This window comes from Gobio gobio (assembly GCF_949357685.1).
Source record: "Gobio gobio genome assembly, chromosome: 15".
Lineage (NCBI taxonomy): Eukaryota > Metazoa > Chordata > Actinopteri > Cypriniformes > Gobionidae > Gobio > Gobio gobio.
Window position 1 is genome coordinate 26,365,738 of NC_137108.1, and position 18,555 is coordinate 26,384,292.

General features: G+C 38.1%; 2 protein-coding genes across 6 annotated transcripts in view; one reads left to right on the forward strand and one right to left on the reverse strand.

The window, feature by feature from the left end:
• Nucleotides 1–3,167, reverse strand: part of shc1 (SHC (Src homology 2 domain containing) transforming protein 1) — a 47,553-nt gene extending 44,386 nt beyond the window's left edge. The window contains exon 1 of one of the 2 annotated variants that reach the window (XM_079837904.1): nucleotides 2,849–3,167. The gene's annotated coding sequence lies outside the window, so the exon portion shown is untranslated. The remainder of the gene's footprint in view (nucleotides 1–2,848) is intronic. The other variant, XM_079837903.1, reaches the window with a different exon arrangement.
• Nucleotides 3,168–4,781: 1,614 nt separating this feature from the next.
• flad1 (flavin adenine dinucleotide synthetase 1) lies at nucleotides 4,782–17,618 on the forward strand. 4 transcript variants are annotated; one of them, XM_079837909.1, is made up of 8 exons: nucleotides 4,782–5,178; nucleotides 6,458–6,680; nucleotides 8,372–9,131; nucleotides 9,300–9,447; nucleotides 14,225–14,323; nucleotides 14,864–15,053; nucleotides 16,467–16,540; nucleotides 16,631–17,618. In XM_079837909.1, the coding sequence occupies exons 2-8, from the start codon at nucleotides 6,522–6,524 to the stop codon at nucleotides 16,764–16,766; spliced, it is 1,566 nt and encodes a 521-aa protein (XP_079694035.1). In that variant the 5' UTR covers nucleotides 4,782–5,178; nucleotides 6,458–6,521; the 3' UTR covers nucleotides 16,767–17,618. The 4 variants fall into 4 exon arrangements, with proteins under 4 accessions (XP_079694035.1, XP_079694033.1, XP_079694034.1 ...); XM_079837907.1 differs by having other exon boundaries at nucleotides 4,799–5,178; nucleotides 6,531–6,680; XM_079837908.1 differs by having other exon boundaries at nucleotides 4,823–6,018.
• The last annotated feature ends 937 nt before the right edge of the window (nucleotides 17,619–18,555 follow it).

Genomic DNA, 18,555 nt, shown 5'->3' on the forward strand with positions numbered 1-18,555 from the left:
TATCTAATTAAATCTAATATATATAATTATCGGCCAGAATTTGGATGGAAACATAGCTTTTGTGTGTGTGTGTGTGTGTGTGTGTGTGTGTGTGTGTGTGTGTGTGTGTGTGTGTGTGTGTGTGTGTGTGTGTGTGTGTGTGTGTGTGTGTTTGTGCGTGTTGAAGGCAATTGAGAACATGATCAGAATTTAACAGGAAATGCCCCCTTGCCACATGTATGGCAACCAATCAAGTGGTGAGAAACAGAGGAAGAGAAAGAAACAAACAAAAGACAATGCACGCTGCGACATTTCCACTACACACCACAAGCGGAGCATTATCTCAGTGTATCATCCATGTGGCTTCAGTACCTGACCATGTTCCTCTACGTGCAGCTGAACTACTCGCTTTGTTGCAAACCAAACCAAACCAACATCCTGTTGACTCAAGAGTTGACCACCTACACATAATTGCCGCTGTAGTTCTTATAGTCTGGCCAAAGTTCTCCCCAACCATCTGCACAAAAGTATCTTGACCATCTTCATAAAGAAACCTTCATGATCACAACACTGAAGCCTTATGACAGGGGATGGAGGGCAGGCTAGGACAAACCCACCGCCTTCAGCAGTCACTGAAAATGGTGAATACTCCTTCAGATATGCCACAGCTGAATCTGAAACCCATGGAAAAACCCATTTGACATCCTGCCCAGGGTAAAGGACTAGATCTGGGAACGACTGCACATGTTTAAGCAGTCAACTTGACCAGACAAACGATAATTCTGTGTTGTCTAGCAAACATATGCATCATCTGGGCCATCGAAAACATAAACTACTCAGTGGGACATTCTGATAGCACAGGAACACGATATCCTGTCGAGCGCTCCTCTGGGAATAGATGGGAAGTTTGGGACAGTAGCTCAAAGTGGTGCATTTCTAAACTTGATATAAATTAGAGGAAGCCAGATGGTGGAAAACATCAATAACCAATCACCAAAAAGCAAACAGACATTTTGGGCCTTATTTATGAAACACAAACAGAACGAATTGTTCATAAATGCATTATTACATAAAGTGTCCCATTTAATCTGGCCGGCTCTCACTCACTTTATCAAAGCAATTCACTGGGCAAACATCATTCAGTATGTAGTTATTTATTTATGTTTTTGTCTCTATCATTTGGACGACTACCCACACAAATTTACAAGTAGTAGTAGTTTGGAGGAGGCCTCAAAATGGAAAATATAAGAGTCTACTCTATTTTGACAGATCGATACGCCTCAGAAACAATAATTACTCTTTTCTGAGCACAGGGTTTTTCATCTGAGATTGAGCAGGTGTGTGTTGATATCAGGCCGTCTCAAAGAGTCAATTTAGCAGTAATAATATTCACTGTCGGCCTGTTCGTCCTGCTTATAATCAGGTTAAATTGAGAGCTATTTAGTGCTTCCCTCGCCAGTTAGTGTCATCTGCAAGCAACCTGATAACATATCTACTGAGAAGAAAAGAGAAAAAGAGAGAGTTACAATAAAGCAAGCCTGTCAGTTTATCATAAATCCAGTTATGACACCACTGTCATTCATCCTGCTACAGATATCATGATCTAAGAAGGGGAAAACTAAATCAACTGGTTCTGATTTTGAAGGAAATTACCTTCTGAAGTTAATAAATGAACGGAACTTTAACGGTCCCACAGCTTCTCGCCCCAAAACAAGACCATAAAAGAGCTCTTCCTAAGTTATCCACATGGACTTGAAGCAAAATATGATGGAATGAGGCCAGCTGGCCCGTCTATACTGATGTAAGATGAAATAGAGGCCGTCAAGAAAGACTTGTCTCGAATACAATGCCATCAGTGACAAAACTACTGACTCAGTTTCCTGAGACTGACATCACAGGCATTGTTTCATAAATGACTGCGCAATCTAGATTGCAGCGTACGGGCTAATGTCGCAGTCAGACATCTGAATCTGATAGGAAAACATAGGATCGTCCCTTGTGTTGGACAGAATCATTATTCAGTTGCTCCAAATGTCTGCGACAGCTGCTCATGCAGCAGATAAGAGCTCATGCTGGTGTAGGATTCGCAGCTGGTGAGATCAGTCCATGATAAACGGCCATAATGTTGAGGACAACTGCTTTTCACAACAAGAGAATATATCTGTGTCACTGTAACAATACAACATAACAGAGGTAGACAGATAATCGTTTTGATCAATATTTTAGATATTCACTTCTTTTTATATCTACTGATAATGATAATGATTATTCCTAGCATTATTCTGTATCATTTTACTAAATTAGACAGTCCAAAAGTCGTTAAAGAAAAGTAAATAAAACGTTGCATAAAGATTGTGTGTTAAAATAAAATAAAAATGCATATTATTATTATTATTTACTAAATACCAGAGTAGTCTAGGTCACAAAAACATAATATCGGCCGATTTCTAAAACTTAACACGCATAAAAAGCCAAAATTACGTAGGCTATTTGGTCGCATATAGTTTCAAGTAAGGATACAAGTCAGCCTAACGTACTCTGCCTTGAAAGAAATGGCAACGCATCTCGCTTCTCGAAAAGCTCTCATGTGGTCTTACAGTAAGCACACTTGGTAATAATGAGACAAAATTCTCCTCAATGACAAAAAAATGTCAGTACAGACCACAGAACGTGCGATGTTTGAAATAGAAAGGCAGCTAAAACTAAAGTAAAGCGTCAAGTCTGACTCAAAACCTAAGACGCTGTAACAAGTTGAAACTGCTTGATTTCACGAGACACAAGCAATCGAGCACGTTCCAGTCCGGAGCAGTATGGATTCCTGTCCCGCATAATACAGTCATGACTGTGGTCAACTTTTGCCTGAACTTACCCGCTCGCTTCCTCTCGGCCGCTCGATTCCGGTCCTGCTCTCCTAAGCACTTTTCAGATCAACTCCTGAAAATATCACATTTGAGGAACAAAGTCAGACCAGATACGAGATAAGAACTGGTCTCGCCTGGCTCATTTAGACGAATAATGTCATGAAACTTTTCTTCTCGGCTCTGCCTTCCCTTCCTCACCCAGTCTACCCCCCTTTTCCACGGTCCAAAAAAAGTCGCACTTCCGCGATCTGATGGCTGCGTGTATCATGTGGTTTGTCGTCCACGAGAGCGCCCGCACCTGGTTCTCTCAGCGCGCGCCCTTGACCTGTTTTCTACAGTCAGCAACGGCGATTCACAGTTGAAGAACAATTCAAATGTCCATAAACAGGGATATTAACTCATTCATGGACTTTCCCGGGCGTTTATGGTCACTATTGACAAGGAAATTAGTTATTAAATTGCGTACATAAAACAAATGGTTAGTCTATAGGCTACTGTTTTATTCACAGTTTACAAAACACAAACAACAGTTTAAATGTCTCATCTTCTTTATTAAAAATCAAAGTAGCCTAATTTTCTCAATAATTTTTATAGTAGGTCTGCCTACTATATTAATGAGGTTGTTTAATCAAAAATGAAAGTTCTATCATTATTCGGTCACATCTTTCCCAACAAATATTTGAGAAAGGAAACAAATTGAGGAATGTCCTCAAAATACAGTGACAATGAATGGTGACTAAAGATGTCAAGCTTCAAACAGGATACATCGCTATATATATAGCCTATAAAAGTGGTCCATACAGCTAGGGCTCATACGCTATGGAAGGTCATAACCTACCACTAAAGCACCGTAGCATTTCTCAAAAACAACATTTGAGTGAGGGCTGTAAAGAAGCATTTCATTAGTTTAATCTAATGGGCACAATTATTATTATTATTTTTTTTGAGAACCGAAACTGAATAAACTAGGTCAGGGGTCTTCAGGGGTTTTCTCCAAAATTAATTTCGCGGAATGAATAAATAAATAAATAAATAAATAAATAAATAAATAAATAAATAAATAAATAAATAAATAAATAAATAAATAAATAAATAAATAAATAAATAAATAAATAAATAAATAAATAAATAAATAAATTTGGGGAACGTTGGCCAGTTGTTTGATATTGATATTTTCATGCCCAGCAGTTGACAAAATTAAAACATAGCCTAAATCTATGCATTTAGCAGACACTTAGAACAATATTCGTAATAGCCCATACATTTATTGCCATGTTTAGGCTATTTGATAGATTAGGAAGCGTAAGAAAAGATGAGAAATGCAGATATTTGTTTAATCCATTTTTTTTTTTTACACTAAAATCGTTTGCTAGTTGTTAGGAAATGCATATGATGCTTAAAATGCACTCATTGAGACTTATTTAACAAATGATAATAAGCACCTTTAAATAGTTTTTTTTTATTATTTTTTAATTGTTATTTAATGTCATGAGAACAATAGGTATTATATACTCATAATATCACATTAACATTAGCTGCCAGGAAATTAAAGAAAAAAGAAAATAAATATATTGGGGTTTTTTTTTACATAAAGTCCAGTACTTTCAAAACATTACATGTTTTCATCGTTTTTTTGTTTTTAGCTTGTTCCAAAAGGATTACATATAATTTAAAGTTGTTTACAAAATGAGAAAAACTTGGTTTACATTGAGCCCACTTCTTTTTATGTATATGATATTTTCCTAATAAAATGTTTTTAAATAGTTAGAATGAATAATTCAAAGACTCATTACGTCAAATAAAATACTCTCGTGTCGCCACCTACTGATGTGACATGCAGAAGCGCTACTGAATATATCAGTCAATGAATCTTTGTGTTGAACCGATTCAAAAGATTCGAATCACTAAGATGATTCAAAATCCCCACCGCTAGAGGGAACCCTTCCGGGGATGAGAACTACAAACTGGGCTCTTTTCACAACACAGAAGAAAGTGCACGCAAACTTTATTGGTTGCTCGTGGCGGTGGATTTTTCAAAATGGTGCGCGTGTGTGCTTTTCCTGGATGCTTCAACCAAGAGAAATCCCTGAGACTCCGTCAGTTAGCATCAATGCAGGAGGAAAGTTTGACTTTTCACACATTGCCCCTGCATGATGTAAACAGATTGAATCGGTGGCAGCTCGCTCTTCGTCGAGATAGATCACCCATTCAGTCTATCCGTGGATTGAGGGTGTGCAGCGAACATTTTTCTCCAGACGATTTCACTGTAGCCAAAGGAAATAAAAGACGATTGAAATCAACAGCTGTACCCAAGCTGCTTGCACGACAACGAACTAAGGTAACTTATGTGTGGAAATAAAGATTTAAAGTTCGCATAATCATGAGTTCCCACGAAGAGGGGGAGTATCTCAAGTGGGGTCGGCCTACGTTTATGTTTAAAAATATGTAGTTTATAGTTTATATTTCCAGCAGTGCATTTAGTATAGTGTGCGGTAAGTGTAGACTTCCAATTTAAACATGTTACACATACTGTACTATTAAAATGACAGAAAATCAAACAAATGTACCATCACACATTTGTGTCAAAGCTGCTATATGAATAAGTGCAGGCGAAAACGGTTTCCAAAAAGCTTGTACATTTAAAATGGAAGCAGCGATTACATTTTATAAAGAATGCCTGCTTTCACTTCCCAAGGAAGTTCCCGCCCTCCTTGCGCCGAATGGTCTGTTTATGAAGGAAGTAATGCAGAGCCTCTTTTCAATTGGCTAAAACGCGTCACGTGACAAGAAGAGCGCAACCAAGTTTTGCTTACTGAGATATGTAACGTGCCTTGTTAGGGCGAGTTCTCCTTCTATAGTTAATATTTACTAGTACAGCAACTTTTTATAAGCAGAATCACTATTCAGCATTGTATCAATGCTTCGCTTGTATCAATGTTTACGGCTGACTTGCTCATAGCTTTCACGACAAGAACCTGGGGAACTTGGGACTTTGGTATTTCTCACATGACCGTGACTGTACCTTGAGAACAGGAGACTGTAACTTCAGTTTGAACAACTGTAATGTAATCATTGATTTGCCTGACTCAGTCTTGAATGAGATAAGTGGTTCCTTGAATAGCATTTAGGTGGCCACGCAATCCGGACTAACGGCAGAATATCGTTGCATGCATTACAGGTAAGGGAAGTAAATAATTTTGCCTATAAACGTGTGTTTCTCTGCGTATGATAAATTAGATATTCCTATAAATATCCAGCTGCTGTGTCTGACCAGTTTTTCTGATAAAATTGCTATTTGCAAATAAAAAGCCCCAGGTTTCCAGTGCAGGTTTGTAGGACTGCACCATTTGGGCCAGTGTTTAATTTATTTATCAATATGACAACAATAATTATTATTATTGAATACAAATATCAAGCAAATCGACAATAGTATTATTGTAATATTTCGCTGTAAAATGGGCAGATTGAGTCTTTAAGAAATTACAGTAATATTTTTTCATATAGTACAACTGTAAAATTGCAATGCTAATATTTATAGCTGCCTTAATTTCTTATTTTTGAAACTTTTATCAATCTTTTAGTTTTATTGCTCAGACTTTTGTGCTTGTTCCCAACAGACCATCTCCATCTTTCTCTTCCTTTTTCTTTCTCTGCCTTTCTCCTGTCATCATTTTCGGCTGAATGCTGCAGGCATTGCCTAAGATTAGGAGAGCAGTTAAAAGGGTTCAGCAAGTCGGAGCCCATATCATCCCAATGTCTCAGAACTGCAATGCATCCTCCACGCAGAAAGATGGCGCTGTCACAGCAGCTATTCTCATCATAGGAGATGAGATCCTCAAGGTAAATTAAAATATCTTTTAATAATAGTCACAATTAACCCTTTGTATTGTATGAACTATTATTTATATTACATTTATAGTAGCTATGTATGGGTTTTACTTGCCTGTTTTCCGGCCATTGACAGATGCAAGAAATTTCCACATTTGGAGCAGAAATACATTTTTTAGAATTACTTAAGCAATATGTTAAAAACGTTTGGTTTGTATTAGGATTGAGCCGATAGACGATGCCATCGTCCATTGGCTGTACACATGAAAATGCAAGGGTATCATTTTCAGATTTGTTCACTCTGGGACCCGGTTAAAAAAAAAATTGTGGTTATTTTTCAGGCTCTGTGTGTATGGGGCCTTAAACACTAAATATTTTACTGTGCAAAAAACACCAAACGAATTATAGGCTACTGAATGTTTTACACAAACTAAACCAATGATATTCAAATGGCGGAACATGGTCTGCATCCGGAACCCGGCATGTTGCCATCCGGGCCGCGAGACAGACCGATAGCACCATTTTCCTGTTTATAGTTGAAGTAAGCAGTAGGGATGCACGATAATGGATATAATGGATTTTTGCCGATATGCCGATATTTATGCCATTTTGGCCGATGCCCCTTTGTTTGGAAACCACCATTTTGAGCAAAAACATTTTTTTTTCATTCTGGTTTCAGATTTCTGAGGTCTCCTTACTGAAAGGATACTTGTTAAAGATAAATAAATGTTACTAAAGTTCTTTTTATAATAAGAGTATATTAAAAGCGCTGAAAATAACAATAAAAAAGTGATTTTTCATCCCAGACAGATGCCGTTTTAACCTAAATATTTTATTTTTGGATTTAATGTTTGTGCACATGAAGTTGGGGTGGCATAACATCAGTTGATGCTGTGTTTAGCTTCAAATAAATAAATAAATAAAATTATTTTAGTGCTCCTTGGATTTTTTTTTCATCATCCATTTCATAATTTTATTACAGAATAATAAACTGTGTATACAAGTATTTAATTTACAAGTGTCATGCTTGTGCTTTGACATCATTACTGCTTTATTTATTCAGAAAAAGAAGGAACTTCTATTTATTTGTGTATTCTACTTTTCATTTTATTACTTTAACAACAGCAACCCCACTAAATAGGCTATATATAATATTCTACCTGGCGGGCACTAGGACCTGGAGGAGCTTCAGCTGCTGTGGAGGCTGCTGCGCGCGCTAGAGAGTGGGGAGACGCGATTGTGCTTGTTTTGGGCTAGTTTTGTTGTGAAAACCTGGCAATCCTGCGTTGATTCACAAATTCAAGGCAGCATTTAAAAACTGTCAATATAAATCACAATACATGCAATGTATTTGCTTGTTTTCACTTCAAGAATGACCACACGGCTGACTATATCTCGTGCCGATAATATCGTGCATCCCTAGTAAACAGAAGTGTGAATCACACCACAAGAACTCAGAATCGTTTGTGGTAATGATATTTCAGCGCTATATCCTCTAGTAGTTTTATCTAATGCCAAACGCGCTTCATTCAAGCCCTTTCAGCTCCGTTCTCTCTTTCTCCAGACGTGCGGCACATTAACAGAGCTTCAAATGCAACCTCCCGATGTCATCGTCCATTGCAATGTTTCACTGTAGACATCGTCTCATGCCAATTTGGTAGACATCGCATCGCCCAACCCTATTTTGTATGCTTCCATTGCAGGGTCACACTGTCGACACTAACAGTGCCTTCCTGTGCCGTGGACTTCGCAAGCTTGGTGTCACTGTAGAGCGTATCACTGTGGTACCTGACGTCCAGGAAGTCATCGCTAAAGAAGTGGCCCAGCTTTCGTCCTCCGTTACTCACCTCATCACATCCGGCGGCATCGGTCCCACCCATGACGATGTCACTTTTGAAAGTGTTGCTATGGCATTTGGCGAAGGTCTGCATGCCCACCCTGAACTGACAAAGCTAGTGGAGGGGTTCTTTGGCACGATCACGCCTAACAGTTCCCCCATGAAGCTTGCTACGGTCCCCGTTTCTGCCAAACTCAATTTTGGCATAGACCCTCAGACAGGCCAGCGAAATCGCTTCCCTCTAGTCAGTGTCCGCAACGTATACATATTTCCCGGCATCCCCTCTCTGCTGGAACGGTCGTTCAATGGACTTACCCATCTGTTTTCAGGCTCTGGTATCACCTTTCACACCCGTGAGGTGTATGTGAATGCGGATGAGACTGAGATCGCCCCGAGTCTCACAAAACTGCAGGCAGGTTGGGGGAAGCGTGTCTCTCTGGGATCTTACCCAGACTGGCTTAGTAATTATTATCGTGTCCGACTGGTCCTGGACAGTGACAGTGCGGAAGAGGTGGAACGGGCACGAATTCAACTGATAGAACAGCTACCTGAAGGATCTGTGGTTACTCTCATCACTGACTCGGTGTCAGTCGCAACGGAAGCAGTGTACTCGCTCTCTAAAAGTGGTAAGCTTCTTTCTAACCATATTTAGGAGCTGTTTCTGTTCAGTTACATGTGTTTTGATCCTGACCAGTTTACGTCTCCATTTAAATCAGTTGAGAATAACCTTGTTAAACGTGTGAAATTAGCTGTAAGATCTGTAAGAGACTCCTCTGTCATTAAATATCTCACAGAGACACTGCTGGGGAAGAAAGTAGCTGCAGCTTTGGGGACCATTGAGATGGCGCTGGATAAATACTCTGCTAATGAGCTCTGTGTTGGCTTCAACGGTGGCAAGGACTGCACTGCTCTACTGCATTTATATTATGCTGCACTAAAACGGTAAGAGAGGCAAAATTAAAGACAAGTGGTTGACAAAAAGAAGCTTGCAGGCTGAATTAGTTTAATTAATAAATCCATACATGGATGTTGACTATATTTCTGATTGTTGATGCTGAATAAATGCACTTGCACCACGTGTCTTTTATGCTGTTGGTTTAATAGGAAAACATTAATATTATGGGAATTACTAATAGAAATTTCACGGTTTTAATTTTTGAGAGAAGTGTCTTGTTTTAACAGCTTTCATAATGTAGAGTGTTAATTTATATGAGAAATAGCCTATAACAGGAAACTAGATGAGGTAAAATAGACCATGCATACGAGTAGGGCTGGACCAGAATATTCAAATATTCGTTCGGTAGGTTGGTATTCGATTTTCAATTTTGGGATTTGAATATTAGGTTTTTTTCGCACACCTGGCATTCCTCTCGAAACAGTTCTTATTCGCACTTGAATATGTTTACACTAGACTGGGTAAACCCGGCCTGATCTGCCGGCGATTTGATTTCGCCCTGCAACTCAGTCTGGAAACCTGTACATTCATTTCTACTGCTTCTGTTACACTTTTGCGGGAACCAATCACAGACTGGCTTATCCACCTGGCGCGCTATTGGTGGGTTTAACACGATGGCGGCTAGAGAAACCATGGGTGGTTGCCCATTGATCACGCCTCTTGTGGTCTGATTGGTTGAAGGACTATCCAATTGCGTACAGAATCATTTAATTTATGCTCGTTTATCACACCTCTTGTGCAGTAGAAAATACATAGCAGACTCCCCAGACCAATGTTCAATCTTAAATTGAGCTTGGTCTGGTGATAGCCTGGTGGACAGTTAAATAGGAACCCAAACTCGTTATACTTAATTAATATATTTGCTTCTTAGCCTAAGTTTTCCCTTCAACAGAGTATTTTCTGTCTAGAGCGCACAACTGCATGAGCTTGTATGGAAGAAGCGCATGCCTGAGCTTGTATTTTGGGTTAAGCTGCGTTGGTTTGACATTGTGGAAAATAGAATAATAGAATCAAATTGTATTAGCCTTTTTACCTGTTAGGGTTGTGACGGTGAAAGAATTTTCCCTCACTGTCACATTACAGTGCTTGTGCACTGTGCGGCCGTGAACAAATGTTACTCTCGGTTTAGAATAAGCGCCAATTCGGGGGCGGGTTGCTTGAATGGTGGGTTCATTAGCCTATTATTCTTAATAAAAAAAACACCACAACAAAAGAGTACAATGACAAACTCACTTAAATAGGCGCTTTTACATTTTGCTTTGAAACCAACTCTTCCGTGATCATCTTGTCATTCAGCTCCTCACTCTCGTGATGAATGAAATCTGAAACTCTCATTCGGCTCACGCTGTAAGCAGATGCGTTTAGTTTTTATTTGTAGTGTCTGTTCTCTAACTGAACTAAATTATTTTATTACTATAAAAAAATCAAAACAACGGTGGGGGCTGCGCCGCGGTGGGCAAGTGATGTAACCTGTGTTATGCCTGAACATCAGTAACACCGACGATCGCAGCAAGCCTAATATTACCCGTTATTATATAAATGAATCTACTGCGAAATATAGGAGCTTGTTACTGGGACGTAACAGACCTCTGTGTTTTGTATCACTAGTGCAGTGTCTGTTCTCGGGGCATATAAGCGTGTCGCTTCTTACAGTGTTACCCACACAGACTAATTTGTGGTGGTGCGCCACAGAATCAACACCGGCCACCACATATTGCGCGTCGTTATTCTTTAATTTTTTTTTATTACGCTATTTAAAACACGCGTATTCTTTCAGCTGCATTTTCTTTCCCTGCTCTCTCTCTGTCACTCACGTGCGTCTCTCACTCTCAAATGGCCAAACCTGCTTTTGATATGAAACAAAGTCTAAGCTTTTAAAATGTTTAAAGTTTTAGTAAGAAATTCAAACAATAAATAGCGTTTTGGCCCTAATGAAGCAGTTAAAGCCAGAGGCGTTGAAAAAATAGAGTTGCGACATGCTCTCATCTCCCGGCGGCGTGCGCGGTCACGTGGTTCACGGAGCACTCAATAGTTCCAAACAAACCCTCGCTGTCAATTCATTTGAATGGATAGATGATAGTTTCACTATACAGGTATTTGCAGCATTTTTTGGTAAACAGTGCAGCATAGTGTGCATTGATTATTACGTCAACTATTTACAGTATCATTTTATTATGGAGAGTGATGGAGATGCAACATTGTTAACATTAATGTTATTATTTTTCTTGTATTTAGCCCTTGGGTATGCCTTACTAATTGCTCACACTCATACTCATTGATGGTCAAATGTGACCATACACCTTAACTATTTTTGAATTAAATAAATGTTCTGTATTTTAGTTTAATAATATTTATTGAATATTTTGAGGAGATATTTTGGTACTAAATAGGCCTACTATTTGTGCAATAATTATGGTCCATTAATGAACATTTAATTAATTAAAATATTTTTCTTCTAATATTTTCCTTATTTATATTACAATTAGTGTAATTAAGGTTAAAATAGAGAATTCCAATGCAAAGAGGCAAATTAGAGTCATTTTGTGGCTGGAAAAATAATATATTTCATTTGTAAACCCATGGTTTACCCATTTGAATACATATTTAGTCATGATCAAACACTAGATTTCTTTAAAGGGTTAGTTCACCCTAAAATTAAAATTCTGTCATTAATTACTTACCCTCATGTCGTTCGACACCCGTAAAACGTTCATCTTCAGAACACAAATGAAGATATTTTAGTTGAAATCTGATGGCTCTGAAAGGCCTCCATTGGCATATGGGTCTCAAGACCCATAAAAGGTACTAAGACGTTGTTACAAAGTCCATCTCACTACAGTGATTCTACAATAACTTTATGAATCGGCGAGAATAGTTTTTGTGCGCAAAAAAAACCCTAAATAACGACTTATATAGTGATGACGATTTCAAAACACGGCATCATGAAGCTTCGAAGCGTTATGAATCAGTGAGTCGAATCAGTAGTTTGGATCGCCAAATTTCAGCAGTTTGACACGCGATCCGAATCATGATTCGACTCACTGATTCATAACGCTTCGAAGCTGCCGTGTTTTGAAATCGTCATCACTATATAAGTCGTTATTTAGGGTTTTTTTGCGCACAAAAACTATTCTCGCCGATTCATAAAGTTATTGTAGAACCACTGTAGTGAGATGGACTTTGTAACGACGTCTTTAGTACCTTTTAAGGGTCTTGAGAGTGAACCGTGCATTGTGCCAATGGAGGCCTTTCAGAGCCATCAGATTTCAACTAAAATATCTTCATTTGTGTTCTGAAGATGAACGGAGGTCTTGCAGGTGTCAAACGACATGAGGGTAAGTAATTAATGACAGAATTTTCATTTTTGGGTGAACTAACCCTTTAAATGTGAAATTTTAATTAACTAATATGTTTTAGTGATACTTATTTAAGCACACACAAGTGAATATTAATGAATGCGAGCAAATATAATTTAACCCAAGAAGTTTAAAATAGTGCTAAAAAGGCAAACTTATTTTTCCTTATATGTACAGTAGGCTATATACATATGAATTGATACTGAATCAAGATCAAAATCGATATTTGTGCCAATCACAAACCCCCAAACCTGAAACCTGCCTGTAATTTGTACAATTTATTAGTACACCAAGTACAGTTAATGTTAATTTTATCACTAAACAATACAAATATATATTAACTGTCTTTAATAATACCAAATGGCATTTGTTTTAAAGTGATATAAAAATTTATTTAATTTACTTTGTTACAAACCTGTATGACTGTATTCTGTTATATAAACTATACAATAAAGATATATTTCCCATGCATTTAAATTCAATGACTTTCTGACTTGAATTGCATGGGCAACAAATAGACATTTTTCTAAATAAATGCTTTTATGTTCCACAGAGGAAATCAATGAATATGCTTGGAATGACATGAGACTGAGAAAATTAATTTTCATTTTTGGGGTGAACTATTCCTTAAGATAACTATACCTTCCAAAAAAACGTAACACAGACAATAGATATCACATTTGATCACATCAATAAACATCAAAATATTGTCAAGTTATGTTTACCACACAGGCTTTTTTTTTACTCACAAATTGAGAACACCTATTATAAAACCCCAAAGGAAAATCTTGCAAAGAAACAGGGGCGAATCAGTCTTCCGGGTTCTGACGTCATTCCTGCACCGCTCTATTTGGAAACATGAGCAATTATCACCAATATCCATGGTTAATGTGATAAACTATACCTGCAGTTATTCTGCTAAGAAACCTGTGTGAAATTGAAAACTGACTTCATACATCCACTAATAATCACCTTAAAGCCTAAATGCATAGAAATGGCTCAATAATATGAATATGACCAAATGCCTAGCATCAATTGTTTGCAGACCATTTGATTTTGAATGTATGTATGCATGCAGTGATATCAGTGTAGCTTAAGGATCCAAATACATATGGGGTATCAATGCTGTTTGTTGGATTATGTGTCAAAGTTTAATTAGCAAATGTCTGTTTTTTTTTTTAAACAAATAGCATGGATTTGCTGAAGTTACACAGATATCTGAAGCTCATGCTGAGCTAATTTAAGTGTTTACTGGCACTTTGACCACACTCGCAGTAGGACACCGCAGCTGTACTCATGCCTTGCTTACATGAGCTTCACTATATCACATGGAAGCGTCAGTAAACTAGTTTGAAGAATTCCGATAATATGATTTGACTTGTTTTTTTTCCCTCTCTCTCTTTCTCAGGCGGTATCCAGATAGTAAAGACAGATTGAAAGCTCTGTACATTCGAATTGTCTCTCCTTTTCCAGAAATGGAAAGGTTTTTGCAGGATACAATACAAAGGTAAGATAAGGTGCCTTTCAAAACCAAAATAAAATGGGTACAGCAATGATTTAAATGAGAGAACAGAAATCTGGAACGGGTTTCTTTCCTCCTGAGTAGGTAAATCAGACTGGTGCCTCTGGCATCTCTCCCAGAACTGTTTGGCTGCATCAGGAAACGGCATATGCAAACATAGGATTTAGTCTTTTCTGATTCAAACAACTGCTCTGACAAAATTTCTGAATTGTGACATTTTCCAAACAGGCTTTGAGGTCTTATGATATGTTACTGATGTTAGAAATAATCACCAGTCATGCTTGTTTACCCACATGTATGAAATGGGATCTGGCACCATTCTCAACTCAGAAACATTAAAGTGAGAAGTGCCATCTGCAAACGGTAACAGCCTCTGTACTTCCACTGACAAACCAGCTGCAGTCTGTTACTAAACCATGACGAATTGAACATGGATCCATCCCATCCAGCCTCATTAATTCACCAGTGTCCATCAAAAGCTCCATAGGTGTAATTATTTGGCACACTTTCCTCTCTCTTCTGTAGATATGACCTGGAGCTGTTCTCGGTGGAGGGAAGTATTCGGCAGGCTCTGACTGAGTTCCAGGAAAGGAGGCCGGATTTACGGGCAGTCCTAATGGGAACACGACGAACCGACCCTTATTCGCAGACACTGACACCCCTGTGTCCCACAGACCCAGGCTGGCCTGATTACATGAGGGTCAACCCACTGCTGGTGAGGGGGGGGGGATATATACATATATACACACTACTGTACAAAAGTTTGGGTCAATGTTTTTTTTTTTTATGTTTTTGAAAGAAGTCTCGTGCTCATTAAGCTGCATCTATTTGATCAAAAATACAGTAATATTGTGAAATGTTATTACAATTTCAAACAAATGTTTTCTATTTTCATATATATTTTAAAGGGTTAGTTCCCCCCAAAATGAAAATTCTGTCATTTAATTCAGTACATAAATGAAGATACTTTTGATGAAACCCGAGAGCTTTCTGACCCCTCCATAGACAGCAATTTAATTATCACTTTCAAGGTCCAGAAAGGCATTGTTAAAAGGGTCCATGTGCAGGGTGTCCTCGGGTCCTTAAAAAGTCTTAAATAAGGTTTTCCTTAAAAAAGGCCTTAAAAAGTCTTTAAATGTCTTCAGATTCGATTGGTATTAAATATTTTGGGTCACATTACCGGGAAAATTTCTCCAGTCTGACGGACACATCATTGGACAAACCGCAGATTTCCCCTAATGTTACAGCGTCGTCATTAGAGAGAGTGCGGTGGTAGAATCGAGTAGCTGACCAGCCTCCTAACTAGTTTAAATGGGTTCATGAAAGTTTACACAAATGGCAGCATCATATCACGAGAATGATTCTCCTGATTTTATTCAATTCAGCGCAATTCAGCAATGGATAGTGCATTTCTGGTATCAATTTGGCGTCAATTCGCGCCGCGTTAACCAATCAGGAGCCTGCTTGCTGCTGTCACATGGTAAAGTGACGTAATGAGAAACCCTGCATAATTTTAAAATACTACTGTGTCACAAGGTAGTTTTAAGACTTTTTCAGGTGAGAATGTAGTTGTTTAAAGCTCAAATCTGTGGTTTATTTATAAAGAGCGCCTATTTAAAAAAAATAATAGCTATTACTCTAGACTTCAGTGTTGCATGGAGCTTAAGACACATTTCTTATTAACCATGTTGAAAACGGTTGTGCTGAATAATGTTGTTTGTTTAATTTCTTTAAAAGAAAATCTTACTTATCCCAAACTTTTGAACGAAAAAGTGTAAAATACACATATATAACCACTGTGACAAACAGACAAAAAGAAAGCTGAAAGGTTTCACCCATCTTCCTACCTTTCCTGTAGTCTCTAAACTGGCTCCACAGTCAGTAAATCACTGTCATGTCTCCCACTCACTCTCATGTTAGCTGGCAGCAGAAACAGTCAAGAGATGGTGAATGATGATGAATGAGGCTCTCTAAGATCATTACACAGCAACTCCATCATCCTAATCAGTGGTGCTTATGTAAAAGACACGGCAGTACAGCATGTTCTTAGAATTACAAATGACCGCGGATTGGTGTTATTTATGTTACATTTAGATGTTTGCTTCATATCCACCATCTCTGTCTGTAGGAGTGGACGTATCATGACATCTGGGAGTTTCTGAGAACCCTGTATGTGCCCTACTGTATTCTGTATGACAAAGGGTGAGATGCTTCTATTCACAGTCAGTCTTCTCTCTTCAAATGAGATTATCTTCCTGGTTTTGCTTATGCCCTTATCTCTCTTCCTCATAGATACACTTCTTTAGGCAGCATGGATAACACATGCAGGAATCCATCTCTTAAAGTGCTAGACGAGAGAGGTGTGACCCGCTACCAACCTGCCTACAAGCTGGAAAATGAGGAGGAGGAACGCAACTCGAGGGCATGACTGACTTCTCTAAACAAACACATCTTCATTTTTTTAAGAAGACACAACGTGCAACTGAAGAATTTTTGAAGCAGGACAGAATCTGAAATCCTTTCAGAGACTGACTTCTTGAAAAACCTGTTGTTTGTGTTCTGGAGTGTCCGTCCATTGATGTAGGTGTTGGAAAGCGAGATATGCCACTATGCTGTATTTAAGATTTATATTAAAACAGTACAAAGTGTCTTTATTTTTTTATCGTCTCCACAAAATTATTTGTGGTTTATCAGTGGACACCATTATGATTTGTGTTTTGTAAAACTTGTAAACAGCGAGTAACGTTAACCGTCAGCGCGCGAGTTTGCTTAGCACATCACTGGCAGCAACTTCCGTTTTTACGTAAGACAACAGGACAAAGTAGTTACAATAATTTCGTTTTAAATGACTTGTGGATCAAACAAACATGTAAAAACTCGATTAGACGTACTTGTAGTCTGGAGAGCAGTCTTCTCTAGAGCGAGCGAGTGAGCATGGACCATCTTCATTAACTGAAGTCACAGCACCCCAGTTATTGAAATGCAGTGGCGGTTTCCGGCCTCACGGGTGCGACGTAGTCACGTTGTACATTTAAAATTGTGATTACAATAAATCACTCTATATCCAAGCCAGATTTAATCCAAGACTATCGATCTCCTCCCCCATTTGGAAATCAGTCAGCGGTCTGGCAACGAGAATCGATGCGGTGCAATCTAATAAAGCGACTCGTTTACGGCCTGTTACACCTCTATACTTACCAGCACCATCATCTTTATCAGTCAGTTAGGCCTTGACATTGTTTTTGGACTGTTCACTTAGTTATACCTTAATTGTCTCTATAAACAAAAAAAAATATTTAAAAACGAGTAGTAAATTTTTTTTAATTTTTTTTTTATGATGGTGACTAACCGTTCAACATACTATTAAAAGAATCACATTCAAGCCTGAAAAAGTCAGCATTTCTGTGTAAACACACGCGACTCAATTTTATTACCATTTTCAGTTAAATATTAAAATTTTATCTTATAGTTACAATTTAAAAGAAATTACAACATCTTTATTGCAACTGTAAAATGTTTTATTATGAAAAGAACCATGTTCTAGAGCTGCCTGTCTCATATGCACGCACACACACACACACACACACACACACACACACACACAGGTTCAAATGTTGAATGAGTTTTAGTAAATGAAGTTGCAATGTTATATTGATTGCTCTTATTCTGACATGCATAAATCTATCTGATTCTCTCTATGTGCGTTCCATTAGAACGTAAATGGACTTCACAGGGTATTCCACCATCTTAAGTGAGATTCCAATCCGAATCGGGGAGCGATTTAAGGGCACTGCGAATAGCGTAGGGGTAGGGAATAAGGGAACATCAGTACATCACTTAACAGGAACGATGGAGCAGAGCCGTTGGAAGAGTTTTTAAACAGCTTTGCGATGGAGTTTGTATGCATTTCAATATCCTAGTTATTATACTATAGTATTTATGAATGGTTATGGCAATGACTGTTATGTTCGCATATTCTATGAATATTAGGCCTAAACAATAATTTTACTTTATTTAATTGTACCTAATGTTTATGCTGCTGCGCGTGGGAAAGAAAGCGCGCGAGATGAGAAAGCTACAATTATTAAGACCATTGGTTAAGAACACATTAATAGTTAACCAAATCAAAATGTATTTTCATATTGAATGACAGGTGCTTCAAATCAGTTAATAGTCAATTAAACATAGGCCTATGTAAACTAATAAAACAGACTAAT